Genomic DNA, 18,109 nt, shown 5'->3' with positions numbered 1-18,109 from the left:
TGCCTTTTAACCGTCTCTAGACAGAGATTTTAACCAAATGGGATATTTTTTTTTCTTATTTTTGTATTTTCTTTCTTTCCTTATATCTAAATCGTTGCTATTTTTTTCACTTTAAGAATCGGCTAAAAACGCGCGACGCTCACTTCTGACTGTTGACAAAGACGAGCTTGGAAACAAGAATCGCACAAAATATAATTGGATTTGCAAACAAAAGAGACAAAATGTTTTGAAAGCTGCCGCCGGATTTGCAATTATTTCGTCCGTGGAAGGGGAGCTTCTTAGGAAGACTCAAAAAGCAGGAAAGCCGTGTATATGTTTTTTACTTCTTCTTCTCTAAACAGCAGCCGAACATAAAAAACGTCGGAAAAGAAATTCGGATCCGAGAGTAAATGGGCTGCAAACGGCGGTGACTCTTTTTGTGTAATTGTGTTGTTTCAAGGCACGCGACACATCTTTCTTTTTTTGCTGCTCCGTCGAGTCGGCGGGCAAAACAAACACGAGAGAGATCGGCTGCGCGATTTTCCGCTTGCTTTTCTCATCTCGTCCGCCCAGGGGACGTCTCGGCGCGCGCGGTCGGATGTTTTTATTAAATCTCGGCCCCTGCATTGCAAATACCTTCAGCGTTTATTGATTTTCCCGCTCTCTTTTTGCAACGACGTCATTTATGCTTACATTTGACGTCACCTGGCGGCTGCACGTGGCGCCAAATGATGTCACACCGGGCCATGCACCCCGACAGACCGAATTAGCCCAGCCGAATTCCGCTCAGGCAACCCGCATGGAGCGCATGAGCTGCCGGTTGCATACGTGCCACCTTTCGCGCTCCCCCGCCGGCGTCTGGAATTCCGCAGCAAAAAATGACATCTCAAAAAATATCGGATAAATCAGACAATCTTCATGCACATTCCAATTTACTTCAATATAGGCGGAAATAATTTAATAAAACTCGATTGAAAGTTGACAAAAGTTTGATTGAATAATCATAATTCCATTTCTATTGGTATGATTTTTTATTCTTAAACAATGAAAAGATAACTTGATTAATAATAACAAGAATTATTCAGTTAAATCAGATATCACAACTTATTTCTTATTTTCTATTTTACTTAAACTTTTTGTAAATTTCATTAATAGTCAATAGTCATAAAGGCGCCCTTTTCAATTCAATTCAATTTATTTTTCTCCAAACAAGTTATTTACTAAACAAAATCTAAATTTCCAAATTGTTTAAACAAATGCATTATTACCAGATCCTTTTGTAATACAAATTACTAAAATTATGGGAAACGCACAAGGAACAACAATTTTGATCCTGGGTAGAGAATCAAAGAAGGTTGGAAAATTTTTTTTTCTTGCCGAATTCTGAAAAACAACAACTTTTTTTTCATCAAATTTTAAACTATTTTTCAAAGTTAAATTTACAATTCACATGAAATCGGCTGCTTTTTGTATTAAATTTAATTTTTAAAATTAGGAAAACATAAATTAATTCTGTCAAAACAGATCAACTTGTTTCACCACATTAATTAGTGTTTTTCGTTTAAATTTATCATTTCAGCGCTTGTTTTTCAATCACGAGCTATTTAGGAGTTTTTAAATAAAAAGTTTCAAAATCCGTGCTAATCAAAAACACCATCCATCATTTGAATCCGGGCTGTGGTATCGTTTTTGAAAGGGGAAACAACGGTAAGCCTCTCTCTCTCTCGTCCATCAGCAAATTGCAAAAACACGCACATGATTCGTGACAGCGAGAGAGCGCCGGTGGGACTCTCCCGGGCGAGTGGAGGGTGGCGGTGCGGTTGGGTGGGTGGGTGGGTGGAGGCCTCCCCTTGCTTCATTGATCCTCAGCAGCACCTCATCTCAAACGCCGCGCTCACTGCATTATTTTTCCTCTTAAAGAGATGCGCGAAGAAACAGATAGACAGACAGGCCGGCCGATGCAATCGGAACGCCCGTCAAACTCGTGCTTTTCCTTCCGCCGGGTTGAGTAAAAATAATAATAAAAAACGCGTTCAATCTGAGGTGCCATCCGTCTGACTGGCGCGTAATGATCTTTCTGCTCCAGCTACCTGCGAGAGTGAGCGACATTTGTATCGTGCGTAATTTATGGATCGCTCGCTCTCAGCTGACGACGCAAGAGGAAGAGAGAAAAGGGCCTGGCGCGCAAAGCACAGATTTGCTCAAGTGCAGAGGCTCCCGTTTTTAAAGCGAATCGTCTCATGCAACCGAATTAATCCCATCTCTTGAATATCAAAAGAGCGAAAACATTGATTTTTTTTTTTTAATATTAAAAAATTGTGCTTATTATTTTGAGCATAAATTACAAAATCTTTAGTGCATTTAAAAGAATTGTCTTTAATCGTGGTTATTTAAATTAAAAATCAGCTTTTCCTCGAAGGGCTTTTGTGAGTTTTTTATTGTTTAAGAAAAAATCTTTAATCGATTTTCCCGCCAAAGTGGCCTAAACTTTGGAATACAAGGGTAGTTGAGTCATCATTTGCAACTAATAAAAAATGTAGCCAAAAGGGGACTGGCTCTATGACTGATGAGAAAACACGAGCAGCAGAAACTCTTGAGAGCCAAATGACTTTTGAATTTTGCGTTTTTTTTTATATTAAACGATAAAACATTGACTAGAGATCCCCTTGGGCGCCGCCTTGGTTCTTGTCTTCGAATCGATACTGCCTTTTTGCTCATTGTACTTCCTTCAAAAGGAAACGAACCAGGAAAGGAGAAAGGAAAAGTTTTGAACCGAATATTTCGCGAGCCCAGCAGGGGACCAGAATTCCTTATTAAGGCTTCTTTGCCCAGAGAGAGTTGGAAGGTTCCTAATTAATTGAATACCCGCGGAAAAGGCACAATATTGAATTTAGATTAGCCCTTGATGAATACAAAAAGACTGATGGAGGTTGGTGTGTTTGCAGATATAAGGAGACTGAAGTTGCAGATCGGTCGTATGTATTTTTACCAGCTCTCTGTATCTTTGCGTGATTTTAGAGTGCAGCACCATTTTGATTTGCTCTGCTTAATTTTTATCTCACTTTCTCACGCGTCCTTGTAAATACATCTCGCCGTTTATAGCTAATGCAGTTGTAGATCAGCAGCGATTCTAATTTTTGGTTGTTTTCTTTAGCTGTTTTTTGCGGCACGATATTTCTCTTTTAATCTTGCATGGTGTGAAATTTGTGTTGTTTGCCGTATTTTCCACTCTTATTTCAATTTATTGTTTAATTAAAACAAATTCTAGATTTATATCATTTGCTGGTTGCTGGTGTTGCGCGACCGTCAGCATTGTCCAAATATAAACAATGAATAAGACGCCACTGGCGACTGTGCTGCGGTCAGAATTACGAGAGAGAGCAGCAGCTTTTGCGTCATCTTTCTACAAACAAACAGTACGTTAAGCTCAAAAATAGACACGATCTATACAGACCGAAAGTTGGCCGGCAATATTCGTCCGCGATATTTATGGAAATTTATTCGCCGAGAGCGAGCAAGACGCGGTTGATTAACAGGCTGGCTGCTGCACCTGATCGATTTCGGCCGCGCAGCAAATTCAATCCGGATAAGGGTGTGAAAACAGTTTCCGACCATAGAATCGCCACCGCTCGCTACCAGGTAGCAATAAAAGAAATGGCGGCACTTGGATAAATTGCGAGCGCGTCTCTTTCTCTGTGTTATAATAATATTGAAAGCCTCGCCCACCTCCCGTTCTTCGCTCAGCCCTTGAGAGCGCGCGACGCAAAAAGGTCCTTGTCGGAGAGCCGCACACGACTTTCCTCCTCCATTCATGCCGAAATACGAGATAGGGCACACACACTCACTCACCCCCCTCCAGCCGAGCTTGCATCGTTTTCCTGCGAAAGGTGAACCTGCTAATGCAACCGCCAGCCCTTCTCAAGTGGCAAATTAAGAAATATTGCTTTTCCGCCTCCGCGCTCCATTCCACGCCTCTTTCCGCGACGCCCCAGTTGATTTTAAGGCTTAAAGTCGCACTCCAGTCATGATTGTTATTCAAAAGTCAACGAAATGCCACGACAGAGGGTTGGAAAGTTCGCACCCTGCAAAATTTCCCGCAGTAATTATTATAGAAAGCTCACACTCAAGATGGATGTCATGAAAAATTAAAACCAGGCGAATAGTTTTGAAGAAAAAATTGGAAAATTAAAAGGACAACTGACACCGAAGGCAACCTATATAGTCTGCTGGTTCTTCAAAAATCTAGGGATTTATTGTTTCAAACTAAAACTAAGTAGGAGGGATTTATAAAAAAAAAAAAAGATATTTTATGGTGATTAGAATTTAAAATCGCCTTTTCCTCGACGGGTTTTGCCGGGTTTTGCGAGTTGTTTATTTTTTAAGAAAAAACAATATAATATCCTCTCTATATGTGTTTCGACTGCGGGCTGCAGCCATAAATTTATGAGCTGTGAAATCATTTTAAAAAGAATTAGTACAAAAATAAATTTTAAAAAAATCTTTAAAGATAGCGATTTTTTGCGGAAAATTTTAGTTCCATTTATACACAAAACAATTTTTTGACAAACATTTGACGATTCAATGAATTTTTTAAACAAATTCATTTTAGAATAATTGGTTAGAATAATATTGAAAATTGAAACGTGTGTTTTGAGTGTACCTTTCTCGGCGGTGGTGGAGAGAAGACTCTAATTTAGAGACTTTAATTTAATAAATAAATAAAAAAAAATCGCTTTTTCTATGTAACAAGGTTCACCTGGTTTCAGTAAAATTATAATAATAATATTTTACCTTGGGCATCACTTTTTAATCAATTAATCACCTTTTTCATGCATTTTAAAGTGATACAATTCTGATACCACACTGTTTTTTCTCGCCCAACGGATTTAGGAGTTTCCAGGAAGTGATTGTCTTGGCTGGAAGCGGTCACGTGCTCATTTGGTTCAAATTAAATTATTCTGTAAGAACAACAAAAGCACGTGATCGCCTCCAGACAATGTAATTGATGACTTACCTACAGGTTCAAATTTCTTTAGGCGGGAAAAAGCAATCGCGATTTGGCAAATTGAAATAATTCAACTTCAACTCAGATTCTCAGTGATGCAAATGAAGTACCCTCGGTCGACTTTATATTTATTTTTCCACTTCGCTTCGTGGGCGGTAATTGCACAATAATTCACAGCTTAACAAGCGTTGTGCGGAGCTTCTAATTATCCTGCGCTCTCTTTCATTACGCGAAGGCCACTTACGCAAAACTTTTTGTTATTTTCATCAAGGCCCGAGGGGGAAATCAAACAAGAGTGAGAGAGAGAGATTCTATGCGCCGAAAACTTTTTTCTAATTATCAAGGCCGGCGACCGAGAGCAAAAAAGGAGCGATTACGCTTGTGCTGCGTTATTTGCCGAGCTCGTAAATCACGCGCGCAGAGAGGCTCGTCCCTAATTTTTGCGCGTAAGCCCACTCGAAGAAGTGGCCGCGGCGAATTCCACATACACAGAGCTGGGAAGAAGAACATTTCTTCTTGCTCTGACAATGTGAGTGCGCAACGTGAGTCTAAGCATGCGCGCAGCGGCGGCTGTGGCGGCCGCGGCGCCTCGGCGGTGCACAGTCGGTGTGCAAAGGGACGTCGATGCGGATTGCGGCCCGAAACTGGCGCGGAACAGTCTGACCCGCAGCGGCCTCACCATCTCGTCGTCGCCCTCGCTGCTCACCTTCGCCGGCGGCATGTCCGACAACGACGACGACGACGCCTCCTCGGACGCGTCCGAGGGCCGCCTCCTCGGCGGCCCCCTCTCCGCCTCCTCTGAGCTGCCCACGACGGCCGGATCGCCGACCGACGACGCCCCCGGCGGCGCCGGCGGCGCCCGCCGCAGCAGCCGCGACAAACTGCCCCGCACCCTCAGCACCAGCGTCCTCCGCATCAAGCACCGCTCCACCTTTTGGGACAAGGTGTGGGAGCAACGCTCCTCCACCCGCGACTCACGAACGTAAGCCTCCTTAGTTCCCCCTTAATTATTCAGCTGAAGGTTCAGCCTTAATCGAATAGTAAACACTGGCTCTGATAAATATTTACAACTTCCAAAGGGCCAGTCGTTTTTGGATTGTAAACAACAAAAAACTGCTTTTAACACATCATTGCTGCCATTTTAAATCAGTTGATTATTGATTTTTTGACAAATCGTGGCTATTTGTTCAAAAACGGGGTCATTTTTGCTGCAATTATGATACGCAATCTCAGATGTGACCTCAAAAATGGATTTGCTGGGTCAAAATACAGTTACTTGCGTTTGTTGATTTTAAAAAAAAAATACTAAAATTTGAACATGGTGAACTTGCAAATCTTAACGTCAGTTAATTTTTTCAAGCAAAATTGTTATTTTAACTTTTATTGATTTTTTTAAATTATTTTATAATCTGTAACTTCAAATTGCAAAATTATAGATCATAAATTTTTATTCTAAAAATTTTGCTAAAATGAATGTTTGGCAAAATTAAAACTTGATTTTAAATTTACAATTCAATTTCAATTTATTTTAGAGCTACTAAGCAAAATATAGGCACTAAAATTTTAAAAATCTTAATATTATTAAGTATTAAACTCTGACGAGCATCACAAATGAAAATTAACTTGACTAGAATTTGCAAGTCTATTAATTACTCTGCGGATTGGCTCGCGAATTTCTCATGAAAACATTTTGGCACTAGAGTTTCGTGATTTTAAGCTGCCACAAACTATTAATCATTGTGGCTGGGGAGCGTATTGACGGATGCGCCGCCGGGTCATCGAGCCAACATCGTTTTTTACCAAGTAAGCCGCACGCGAGCAAATTTTTTCGCCAAATCCAATATCACTGCGGGCGCCGAGCACATCATCATTGATCAGCATTAAAGAGCTCTTTGTTAGGGGTGGGGGGGGGGGGGGTAAATTTTGACTATTTGAGGGAAAACTCATTTCCATGACAATATAATTCCGAGTAGGAAAACGCTTCCGCTTTTGCGTGATCTGCCAAGTTTCATTTCCATGCCGGTCGGGCGAAAATATGTCGGCGAGTGTTGCCGGCGATTTGCAAACGAATCTCGCATTCCGCCCACGAAAACTGGACGGACGCTGCCGGCGGCATACGTGATGTTTTGGGTCGGTCGGGCCAGTACCCCTTTAAGAGGGATTATTATTGTGAATGCATTGTCGCATTCCTGCGGCGGCCGCACTCGATTTAGCCGCGCCGAAATAGAAATGGAACGGAGGACCGGCTGGGCGCTTTTATTCCCCACCTTGGCCATCACTCTGCGCTATTGAGGAATAACAAGCTGCGGTCATAAACTTCTAGACTTCTTCTGTGTACGCAAGCACAAAAGGCGAGAATGTTAATAGGAAAGTCGCAAAGAATTTCTCAAATTAATCAAAGAAACCTATATTTAAACTCGTAATAAAATTTAAAGATTAGAAAGTTGTTAGTTTTTTTATGTATTTGTTGGCACTTTTAATTATTTTAAATTAATTTAAGTTAATCATTTCAATAAACAAGTATTTGAAACGAGTGAATTTAAAATTATTTTTATTTAAATCTTGTTTTTTTTTAAAATTATTTTCATTTTAATTATTTTTAGAGTTTAAATTTATTACAAATTAAAAATAAATTATAGATTGTCCCGTGGTCATATTTAAAAGAAATTCAGATTTTGCAAATTGTCTGAAAACTAAAATAAATAATATGCATGGAACGCCTGCTCAAAGGAATTACTCTTTTATAATATCAAAGAGAGCAGTGTTCGCCAAGATTTGGAGTTAATGCAATCAGCAACAATTTAATTGGAGTGTCGCTTTTAGTCCTCCTCCGTCCCACGCGTCGGAAACCCAAAATGCACCTCGTCTGCTCTCCCGTTGGATTTGCTCGCGAGAACGGCTTCTTTCTCGCGCACACATTTCAATTTTGAAAAGGTCAAAGGCGCAAACCGAAACGGAAATGTCAACTTGGCAGCAGCAAGCATAATGAAAGGCAATTTGCACTTTGGTACTCGTCCGGCGCGCATAATTTTATTGTTCGCACACGCGAAACTGCGAGTCCAATTTGCCAACGGTGGATTTTGATGGAGTGGGTCTCCTTTGATTTTCTCGTGCCTACGTCGGGTGGTTCGTTTTTATTTATCATGAAACGCCGCATCTCCGTATATTTCAATGAGAAAATGAATATATCCGAGATAAGTAAGTGGGAGAAAAAAGAAAGTAATAAAAAAATGCGTCTCCAGAGAGCTCAGTTTCGATCTTTTTGGCCCGGAAAAAACGAGACTTTCATCGGCCTGAGGGCAAAAGTCGCGTGACTCGCGAATAACGAAAAACAGCCTTGGGGGTTTTGGAAAGTGGAAAAAATCGGGAAGTCCCTTGGGGACCAAGTGAAGTGAAACAAAAGACGCAAACTTCAATTTGCAGTCTGGCCGCTGGTTGCCGTTAATATTTCACCCCTTTATTGGCGCAATTCGGTCGCACCCACGCAGCCTCCCACACACGTTTATGCTCTTCTCTCGAGTTGGAGCAATTGTATGGGTTGCGGAATCACGCACGTCCCTTGCATTCATATCAGGTAGGGTTTCTCGTTGAAAATAGAATTAGTGTTGGTGCTCGTCGAAGCAAACCGGCCCGTAATTAGAGCGACTTACCAAGTCCGTCGACCGGGATTTGCGCGCGGCCCAGGATTATTGCTTTTGAATAACAGCTTGATTTTTCACTCTCTCTCCTGGACCGGGCTGGCTGAGCTCCCGGCTTTGCGGTCGTCGCAAGACGAGCTTAATTGTCGTCCGGGAGCCAATTAAGTGGCTCGACAGTTGTCAAAATGCCTCCGGGTGAAACAGCTTTGGTCGCAGCAAATTACATCAGAGCACTTGTTTTGCCAGCAAATAAACTAGGGATTTGATTGTCCGCACAAACACCCTCAAAGTGCAGATTTAAAGAGATTAAAATTAAATTATTCTTAATCAGCCTAATCTGGTCAGAGGCTCTTTGATCAAGTTAAATTATCAAGAAATGGAGAGCAATGAAAGTGCCCCAATTAATTGTATCAATCAATAGGCAACGATCTCACATGTAAATGCCGCCACTGAAATTTAGTGAAATCAAGAAAAACTTCCATCTAGAATCTAATTTTTTTCGAAAGAAAAGCAAGAAAGGAGCGTAAATTTTTAACGGCCATTTATTTTTACATTAGTGATTAATTTTCTTTCCTCAATGGGTCAAAAATAGCCCAGGAGGTTGGGCTTTTGCATGGCCCATAATGGCCATAATGAGTTTTTTCCCTCTGCGTCTGCCTTTGGTTGAGCCTTTCAACAACTTCTGCATAAAAAGCCTGACAATAATTAAGCTTTGTACGAATGTACAGAAAAAATGGGTCCTAATAAAGAAAACAAACGTACAAAGCAAACCCATCTTGCGTTCAGGATCACTATTAGCGAAGCTGTCACGCGCAAACCGCTCGCAAAAAAAGCACGAGGAAAATGGCCTTTAAAGTGGGAGGGGGGCAGGGAGGCTTTTGTCAAAGCATTATTTTTGCCCAAACGCGGCACGCGAACAAGCACGGGCAATGGACTTTTCCCCACGCCGGCCGGGTATTTAAATACTTTTTCCAGCGCGCGCAATTCATTTGATGGGGAGGCTTTTGGCTGGCTGAGCGATTCGCCGGGGCGAGTGTGCGTGGCAGCTACATTATTGCTCTTTGAAGTTGAGCATAATAAGTGCCGTACAAATAAATACACATGCGAGAAAGAGCGCCGGCTGATCGGCACTGTACACGCTGAATACGTGATACTGGGGGGGCGCAAATGCAGCGCCGGCGTATCGATTTCCTTTCAACGTCCGCTTGATCAGCTTACGAGCGCCGAAATCCGACTACAAACCAGAGCAAATACGGCCCACCAAAAGCGCTCTATTTTGTTTTCTTTACTCTTCTTAAGCTGCTTATTTGCTTTTTCAGTTTTGCTTAACAAACTGGGTAGCAAAATTGGCGAAAAAAAATTATTTTTCCTCATTGTGGAAATTTGTGCTGAGATGTGAGCAATGCTATCTGTTTTGTCTCAAAATAAATTAAGAAGTAATCCAAAATATATTCTAAATGTTATTAAAAAAAAAAAAAAAAAAAAAAAAAAAAAAAAAATGCATAATTTCTAGTAAACTATAAAAGCTCAATTTTTGTTTGTGTTCATTCCCCCCCCCCGTTTTTTAAGGAATTTTCATTTCCAGGCATAATGTGAGTGGGTAAATATGTCTCGTCTCTTCATCCAAATGAATTTTCCTGATGGAAGAGAAATTTCCTTTTAAAATGGACAAGTGATTTACTAGATACATTTTGCGGAATGACTTAAAACTTCTATTAAATTAAATTGCGGCAAATTTAGTTAAAATAAGTAATCGCAGCTTGAACTCTACCTGATTAAAACTTCTCATGTTGAGGAAAAAGGTAAACGCCAAAATCAAAATTAAATATATACACAACTTGTTGTGTCGGTGAACCTCGATGCTTACATCGAGTTAATGGAAAACAAATTTTTGATGTAAAGATTATATATTTATTAATTTTCAATGCTGTGAAAAAGGAAAAGCTAATTGGATTTCTGTCAATTACGCTCTATATCAATGTGCAAACTAATTTCGCAGAGATGCTGAACGGGGACCCTTTCAAGTTTGTTTTCAATTTCGAGTCTCAAAACAAAACCGGCGTCGTGCAGATAGACAAGCTTGCTTGCTGAATTAGCACTAAAGCGACGATTGGCTATGAAATTTTTGGCTTACGTTGCGTCATAAAGAACATCCTCTGGGTCCGTATCATGCTAATGCACTTCCACAGAATCCAATTTTATTATCCGTGTTCTGAGACTTTTATTATTTATTTTTATTTTTTATTCCGGTTGTAAAAAACAAAAATTGTTAGGATTACTTTTGAGATGTTTGATTATTGGAGCTTTGGGGGCGATGACGAGCATAAATGAGCCTGTTTTGACGTCACACCCTACCTCACTTGAGTGAAAGTTTGCCGAGATGCGAATTTGATTTTGGGCCCATCAGTGTGTGTTGGTTAGATGCAACCCTTTGGTGCGAAACGCGCTAATTGCCGCCCTAATTGGAGCTCGGAGAAGTTTTCAACGCGACTCCTTGGCACATGTGATCGCTCGTTTTTGCCGCGCCGCGTTGGAATTCATTAGGGCCACTTTTTGCTGCGGCAAGACATTGTTTGATTTATTGCGGCTGTAGTCGGATTTGTTTACCAACTCCTCCCTGCCGCTGAATGATGAAAACCTTAATCCATTTCATCTCTGATGAAAATTACGCCGACTTTTGTATATGGCAAAATATGGATTTCAATCAGACGAAATTAAACTGAAGATCTGCAAAAGCCTTTCTCATTTTTTGTCTCCTAAAGGAAAATGCAAAAACGATGAGGATCTTGTTTGAACGTTTTCCGTCTTTGATATGAAAGTAGGCCAATTGAGCTCTCTTTTTTATACACATCCCGTTCTTTGTGTGCTTCTTCTCTCTCAGTCAGTACACACACTCCTGTGAGTTTATTCAACTGTGAATTCAATTTACGCAATTGTTAATTATCATTCACTTGTTCGATTTGTTTGCTCGCCGGCAGTATAAACATTAATTGTTGGGGAATAATTGTTTGCGTCGTAATTGTAAGCAGAGATTTAACAAACAAACAAACAAATTTATTTATTTTTTTATTACATATTAAATGCGATCAAAATATGACAAAAAATAAGAAAATTTTGATCAAAAGCAAAACCAAAGTCCAGACCTTTTTCAATGCAGTCAATATTTTTGCTGCTTAAAGTTGTCAACTAATATTTTTTGTCAATTTTAAATTTTGTTGCTCTCGTTCAGGCAATTGACCTTTTGTTTCCGAAAATAGAAGAGAACAAGCTGAACAGCCTGATACAGGTATTTCTCAAGCAGGAAATGAGTGGAGTAATGCAAAGGCTTGTGTAACAACGCAAATGGGACACCTGCCTGCTGGAAGTTATGTATGAGAGTGTTGTGCTACTTTGACACACGAAAGTGCTGATAACGCGCATTTTATTCTCCTATCTCTCTGGTGCGTTGGAATATCACATCCTGCTGCTTCGGTATTCCTCCCAGTTAAGCGACGCTAGTACATAAAAGATTTGAATTGTAATTTTGAACTTTCAACTAAGCCGGAATTTTTTACTATATAATTGAAAAATTATTTAAATTTTTATATATTGAATTAAAGTATTTATTGTACACCATTGGATGTGCGACTAATAAAAAAATAAAAATACACAACAATCAAGAAATAAAAAAGATCGAGAATATTACAGAATTTTTTAAGCTTTTGCTAGATTTAGATCATTCTTTAAACAGTCAAAGAAGTGATGAAATTTAATTTGTACTTATTGCTATTAAATTATCTAATTGAAAATAACATAATTTTAAATTGTAAATCGAAGAACAAAATCTTAGTCAACCGAGGCTCACTCCGGTGGATGGGGTCTTTTTTATCTCGGAAATTAAAATTTTTGTATCGACTGAGAAGAATAAAATAAATAATAATAATTAGTTTTAGAAATGTTCTTCCTACTGGTGAAGCCGTTTTGTCCAATAATTCCTTTTTTTGAATAAAATGTTTCCAACAATTAAATGTAAACAATGTGGAGAAATAAGCAACAATAATCAAGGAAACTCGTAATTGAAACAAAAATTTAGATGCGGCAAACTGATTTTAAATCTATAAACAATGTTATTGAATGTTATCAGAATAATTAGGAAATTGAAGGTAATAAAAAATTAAAGCATAAAAAACTGCAAAAAAGAGACACCAAAATTGAAACTAGAACTTCAGAGCTCCTTCTTTTTAGTTATTTAGAAACTTACTTTATTAAAATACTTATTTAAAAAAAAAGAAACGAAATTGTGATAATGGGCCGGAAATCAATCTTCTGGTGTTTAAACTGGACTAGCAAACACGTCTCTTTGTAAACAAACAGATATGGATGCAAACTTGGACGAGTTAATTAGTGTGATCTTGTCTGAGTGAAAACATTGAGCGCTGCTGCTCACGTTCGTTCGAAATTCAAACAAACTCATGTCCCTCGAGGCTTAATTAAAACAAACGACGCGCGCTCATTTGCAAATTTTTTCGGCTGCCAGAGAGACGTACTCAGTCGGGGGCTCCTAGAAAGTCTCCACTCGCGCCCCCGCATCTCGAGTCGCTGTTCAGTTGACTCTCGAGCGAATTTTTGCAAGGAGAGCTGCAAGGGCTGAAAAAAGAAAACGCGCGCGGCGAACTCGAGGGTTCTCCAGCGAGGAGGATACGTACAATAGGTGCACATAATAATTGCGCCCCTTTTCGTGCTGCCACCGGCAGGCAGCTCACCCAGCGAGCTGCTACCTGGCGCAAATTGCCGCCGCGGGAGCCGTGTGTCGATAAACCAAAACTTTGACGGCGGAAAGAGGCGGACCGACGGAATTTTTTGATGGAGGCTCTATTTCTTTACGGTTCAAAACTTCGCCATGAATAAGCAAACAATCTTCAAAATTATTAACTGAAGTATGCAAACTGTGAGATTGGATTCACAACTTTTTTGTTTCTCATAAAATTGGGCTCATATTTAGAAACCTTGAAGCTGTAGCGTTTTAATGCTTAAATTATGTTTGCTGTAAATTTAACGTTTCAGTAAAGGAAAAGTTTTTTTTCTCGACAGTTAAAACAGATTTAATTAATATTAAACGCAAATATTTCACATTAACCTAATTTTTTGCAAACATTTTCCCTCAGGCTTGAAAATATTAAAATAAATTTTCAATTCCCTAATTTATGATTCTGTGCATCAATTCCTACTGATTTTTTTTAATATTTGTTAAGAATAAAAAGTTCTTACTGGTTATCAGCATCTTTAGTTTGTTATGTGGCTGCCATGGTTATTCTTTGATTATATAAAAACTCGTATTTGTTTGGTCTAAAGTAAAAAAAAAACTTCGGAAAGTTGTTCAGTATTTGCTAATTGTTCAAAATTTACGAATTTATAGTTGACTTGTGGCTGATAGAAGATGATTTTTTTACGTAATAGTTGGTATCTGAGCACTTATAAGAAGAAATTCAGAAATCTTTTCAGTTATTAGCACACCAACCTATAGAATTAGGGAGAATATTTAACACATCAATATTATGATTTTTGTACTTTTAGCTTTCATCGTTTTTGTTAGATTTTTGCTAAAATTTTAACTTTGTTTGTTCTGGGTGTGTTTGCTTATGATAATTTTAACATAATTACAAAATTATATTATTCATGATTTGTCTAACCAATGAATTATTCTCGTTCCAGCCACGGGGAAGACCTCATCGTCACACCCTTTGCGCAAATCTTGGCCAGTCTTCGCAGCGTGCGCAACAACTTCCTCAACCTCACCAATGTGCCAATTAGCAAGTGAGTGTGCATAAATTTTATCCTTAACCCTTGGAAATGAGGAGCTCGGTTTTGTGATTTAATTTGGGGCCGAGTGGAATTCTTCGCTGGAAACAATTTGCCCAATCAAGCTTGATGCAAATTTAATTAAATCAAATGTGTTTGAAAGCAATTTGATCGATTCGGTTTTCCGCAGTCGAAACGCACACACACCCTCATTAGCGAAACGCAACCGGGTGGAATGTGTTCGCCCGGTTGCCTACGTTTGATGTTTGCAAAAGTTGCGAGAATAGGTCGCGTCCTAGCTAAGCGGATTCGTCGCCACTTGCTCTCTCGCAAATTTTAATTCATGCTTTTTAGTTAAGGCTCGCCCTCGGCTCTGTCACTTTTAATTCCAAAGAGTGCTTTGCTGCGAGTCTCACTCGGTTTTATTAATAATTCCCCTTTCACGGATCTCTAATGAATGCGTTGCGACCTCATGCAAATTGAAACGCGAGTCAAATCAACTGCGAGCGACAAAGTTGAAGCATCAGATTTATAAATTCTCTACCATCTGCAGAGTTTTCAATTATTGACTGTGAATTTCCTTTGCAGATCTAGAAGATCTTCTGCGGCGCAGCAAAGTGGTGCGGCACCCCCAGTCAAAAATCTTGTACCTGGTGGTAAGTTTTGATTGCAATTAAATTTCAATTATATCAATTAAAAAAAAGACCGTGCAAAATAATATTTCTTTTTTTTCGTCCACCAAATTATGAATTAAATTTTATTTAAAACACGTGTTTACGCTTTCTTACATCATTGATTAAAAAACTGAACTGAATTTAATTTTATCAGATATTTTGAAGACAGAAGTTGACCTGAAGGCCAACCTAATCGGAGGAATAAACGCAAACTTACAATAAAGAAACTGGTGATTTTTTTTAAATAAGAAACAATGTGCTTATTTTTTGCAGTGTAGTTTTTTAACAATTTTAAACATGATGGAAATTATTTAAAAAAAAATAATTTATGAGATTCAATATGAAATAATTGCAAAATATAATTATAAAAACAGCCCAATTTTTTTAAGAATATTGTTGATCTAACAGTTTCAAATTAACTTAAATACTCTTATTGTTAGTGATGAAGCTGCTTATCAATGGAAAATTTAATTTCACTGACAAAAGATTTCTTAGATTTCCAATATTTTTGGAGTTTGAAACAGAAAATCTTTTGAAATTTTGAAGAAAAAAAACAATATATTTACTGTAAAGAAGTGATCTTTAAACTCTAGAAAGTGAATGATTGAAAAAACCTGATAATTTTTTAGATATTTATATATTTTTAGAATAAAAATCCTTGGCATTTTTGTTTCTCCGTAAAGAAATCAATACAATTAGTTTAAAATATTAATTTCCCATTTCCACCCCAAATTTGTGGTTGCAACCCTGTTGTGACTGACCTCGTGGGCAATCCAGGTCACTCGTGAATCGATTTCATGTCTGTCAACATGTTTATCGCGGAAACAAACTGACCGTCAGTCAGGACCTGTCTTCTTTTTTTTTTCAATTTCCCTTTCTTAGCAAAAATGTGGAGCACGCTCGAAAACAAAAGCTTGTTTGTGCAGCTAACAAATGGCCGGCCGCTCTTTAAACCGCGTTTTTCTTCTTCTTGCAGATGAGGGTTACGTGAAGATGGCTGTGGAGACGATGGAGGAGCTGGACTGGTGTTTGGACCAGTTGGAAACCATCCAAACCCACCGCTCCGTCTCCGACATGGCGTCGCTTAAGGTATGTGTCCTTTTTTTCTTTTGTCGCGCGCCACCCCGTCGCCGCCCCGACCAATTTCATACAAAATACATCCATACACGGCGGTCCTGCCTGCAGGCGCTTCATTATTAATTCCAATGCCGTGGTCGATATTTAACTGCATTTCACAAGTCTCTTTCTTTTTTTGCTCCACTGCAAAAGGCTTTCATCAAAAGTTCTCCTTTCATGTGAGAGAGAGAAAGAATTCTTTCTTTTGAGAGAGAGGGAGAAAACAACGTTTCTCTCTAATGAAAAATGAAACCGCGAAAAGTCCATTAGTAATTCAAACAAAGCCAATCTTCACTAAATCAATGAGAGACAAAAAATTAACTCATGTCCGGGATTGTTATAATGAGGGAGGAGGATAAACTTGTCTTGGGCCCGCGGCGCGAAATAGTTTGCCGAGCACGTTCTCCGCTGACGAGTCCACTTTGGCTCGCGAGGGTTGGTTGGCCGCGCGCGCACTTTGTTGGTGTTTTGTTGCCTCTAGCGTTGCCCTGCCGAAGCTCCGAAGTGACATGCGACGTGTCTAGATGTCGTCCGACGTGCGCACTTATGCAAATTAAGATCGCAGAAACACATGCAAAATTATTCGCTTGCAATTCCAAACGGACGTCACGAAAAATTTGCGTTCGGAATTTAATCACAAAGAGCAAGCAATGAACCTGTTTCAGTGCAAAAAGTACATAAATTAAATTAAAATTCAGTAAATTGAATTTCATAAATCTTTGTCATTTACTTTTGATTCTTACAACGCCGGTGGATTTCTACCGTGCCATTTTGTAAATTGTTATTAAATTTGTTAATAACTCGTGAAATAATTATTTTTAATTTATAATGAATGATTTAATTAGACAGCAAATAATTTGTCAGAAATATGTATATTTTTAATATAAAATCAGTTTGTTAAATAAGCAAGAGAGTTATCCAATGAATATGATAACACAATACAGATAATGTATCGGTTGGATTGCTTTTATTGTTTTTACGTACGTCACCCACATATTATGCGCGTGTCACCCACATAAATCGTTGGCTCCCAAATGAGGTTGCGGTCGAGCATTTCCCAACCGACGTATAAAAATTTAAATAATAACGACCGTGCATATGCATTTGTAATGTATTTTAGACAAAACTAACATTGAAATAATCGTTAAATTGGAAGTGAAAGCAAATTTATGCAACCGGCAATGCCAAACTGTTACGTAGGTTGCATACTTTGGATTTGCCAGGAGCTCAGGAAAGAATTATTAAATAAGCAGAATGAAATAAAATTGCAACTTTTAATCTATAATTCTGCAGAAACCGACATAAAATGTCGTGAGAGGGGAAATTCATAAAATTCCGAGTCGCAGAAAATAAACAAGACCCCGCAACGAAATTGCGCCTTTCAATCTGCTGCTCTTCGTTGGCCCGGAATTGAATCAAGCGTGTGAGGGAGGGGGTGGCTGGGCGCGCATCCCTAAGTGGCATTAGGGGCGGCTCTCCTTTGCTCTTCGATTTTTCGCGTGCGTATGCTTCTTGCACTGCGGCAAGTCTGGACGGTCGTGACGTCACGATTGCCGCGCTACGTCACGGCCGGCCAGAGCTAGGCGGGCGGGCCCCTTTTCTTTCTTTCTTTCCCGCAACCGAACGGGGGATGGAAAAGCAGGGCGATCCGCATTACACGCACTTTATAGATAGGGTGGAGACAGAAGAGGCACTCGGCGCCGGCCGGCAAAGTGTTTCTTTGTCTCTCCTGATGCCAAGAGAAGCGCGGTGCTTCAAATGTTTTATTTGCGAAAAGTCTTGATTTGGCTCCGAGCCACATTCGCATTTCGAGATTAGGCAAAACAAATCAATTTTTGAGAAGCGAACACAATAAATTTGTAACATTTGTGTCTTTTGAGTTATTTTTCTTTAAAAGGAAAATTGTAGAGGAGAAAGTT

The 18,109-nt window shown here is 39.3% G+C and overlaps 1 protein-coding gene across 12 annotated transcripts in view; it reads left to right on the top strand.

Moving 5' to 3' along the window:
• Window positions 1-18,109, top strand: part of LOC132201116 (cAMP-specific 3',5'-cyclic phosphodiesterase) — a 138,021-nt gene that overhangs the window by 98,080 nt on the left and 21,832 nt on the right. For 10 of the 12 annotated variants that reach the window (XM_059627040.1, XM_059627042.1, XM_059627041.1 and 7 more), the window contains 4 exons: window positions 2,925-2,954; window positions 14,314-14,415; window positions 14,989-15,056; window positions 16,051-16,163. In XM_059627040.1, the coding sequence (XP_059483023.1) occupies window positions 2,925-2,954; window positions 14,314-14,415; window positions 14,989-15,056; window positions 16,051-16,163 (313 nt within the window). Of the gene's footprint in view, window positions 1-2,924; window positions 2,955-5,523; window positions 5,967-14,313; window positions 14,416-14,988; window positions 15,057-16,050; window positions 16,164-18,109 lie in introns of those variants that run through there. The other 2 variants (XM_059627039.1, XM_059627035.1) reach the window with 2 other exon arrangements.

Source organism: Neocloeon triangulifer, unplaced genomic scaffold, assembly GCF_031216515.1.
Source record: "Neocloeon triangulifer isolate White Clay Creek 2 clone unplaced genomic scaffold, ASM3121651v1 ptg000014l, whole genome shotgun sequence".
Taxonomy (NCBI): domain Eukaryota; kingdom Metazoa; phylum Arthropoda; class Insecta; order Ephemeroptera; family Baetidae; genus Neocloeon; species Neocloeon triangulifer.
This window is presented reverse-complemented; position numbering and strand designations above follow the sequence as displayed.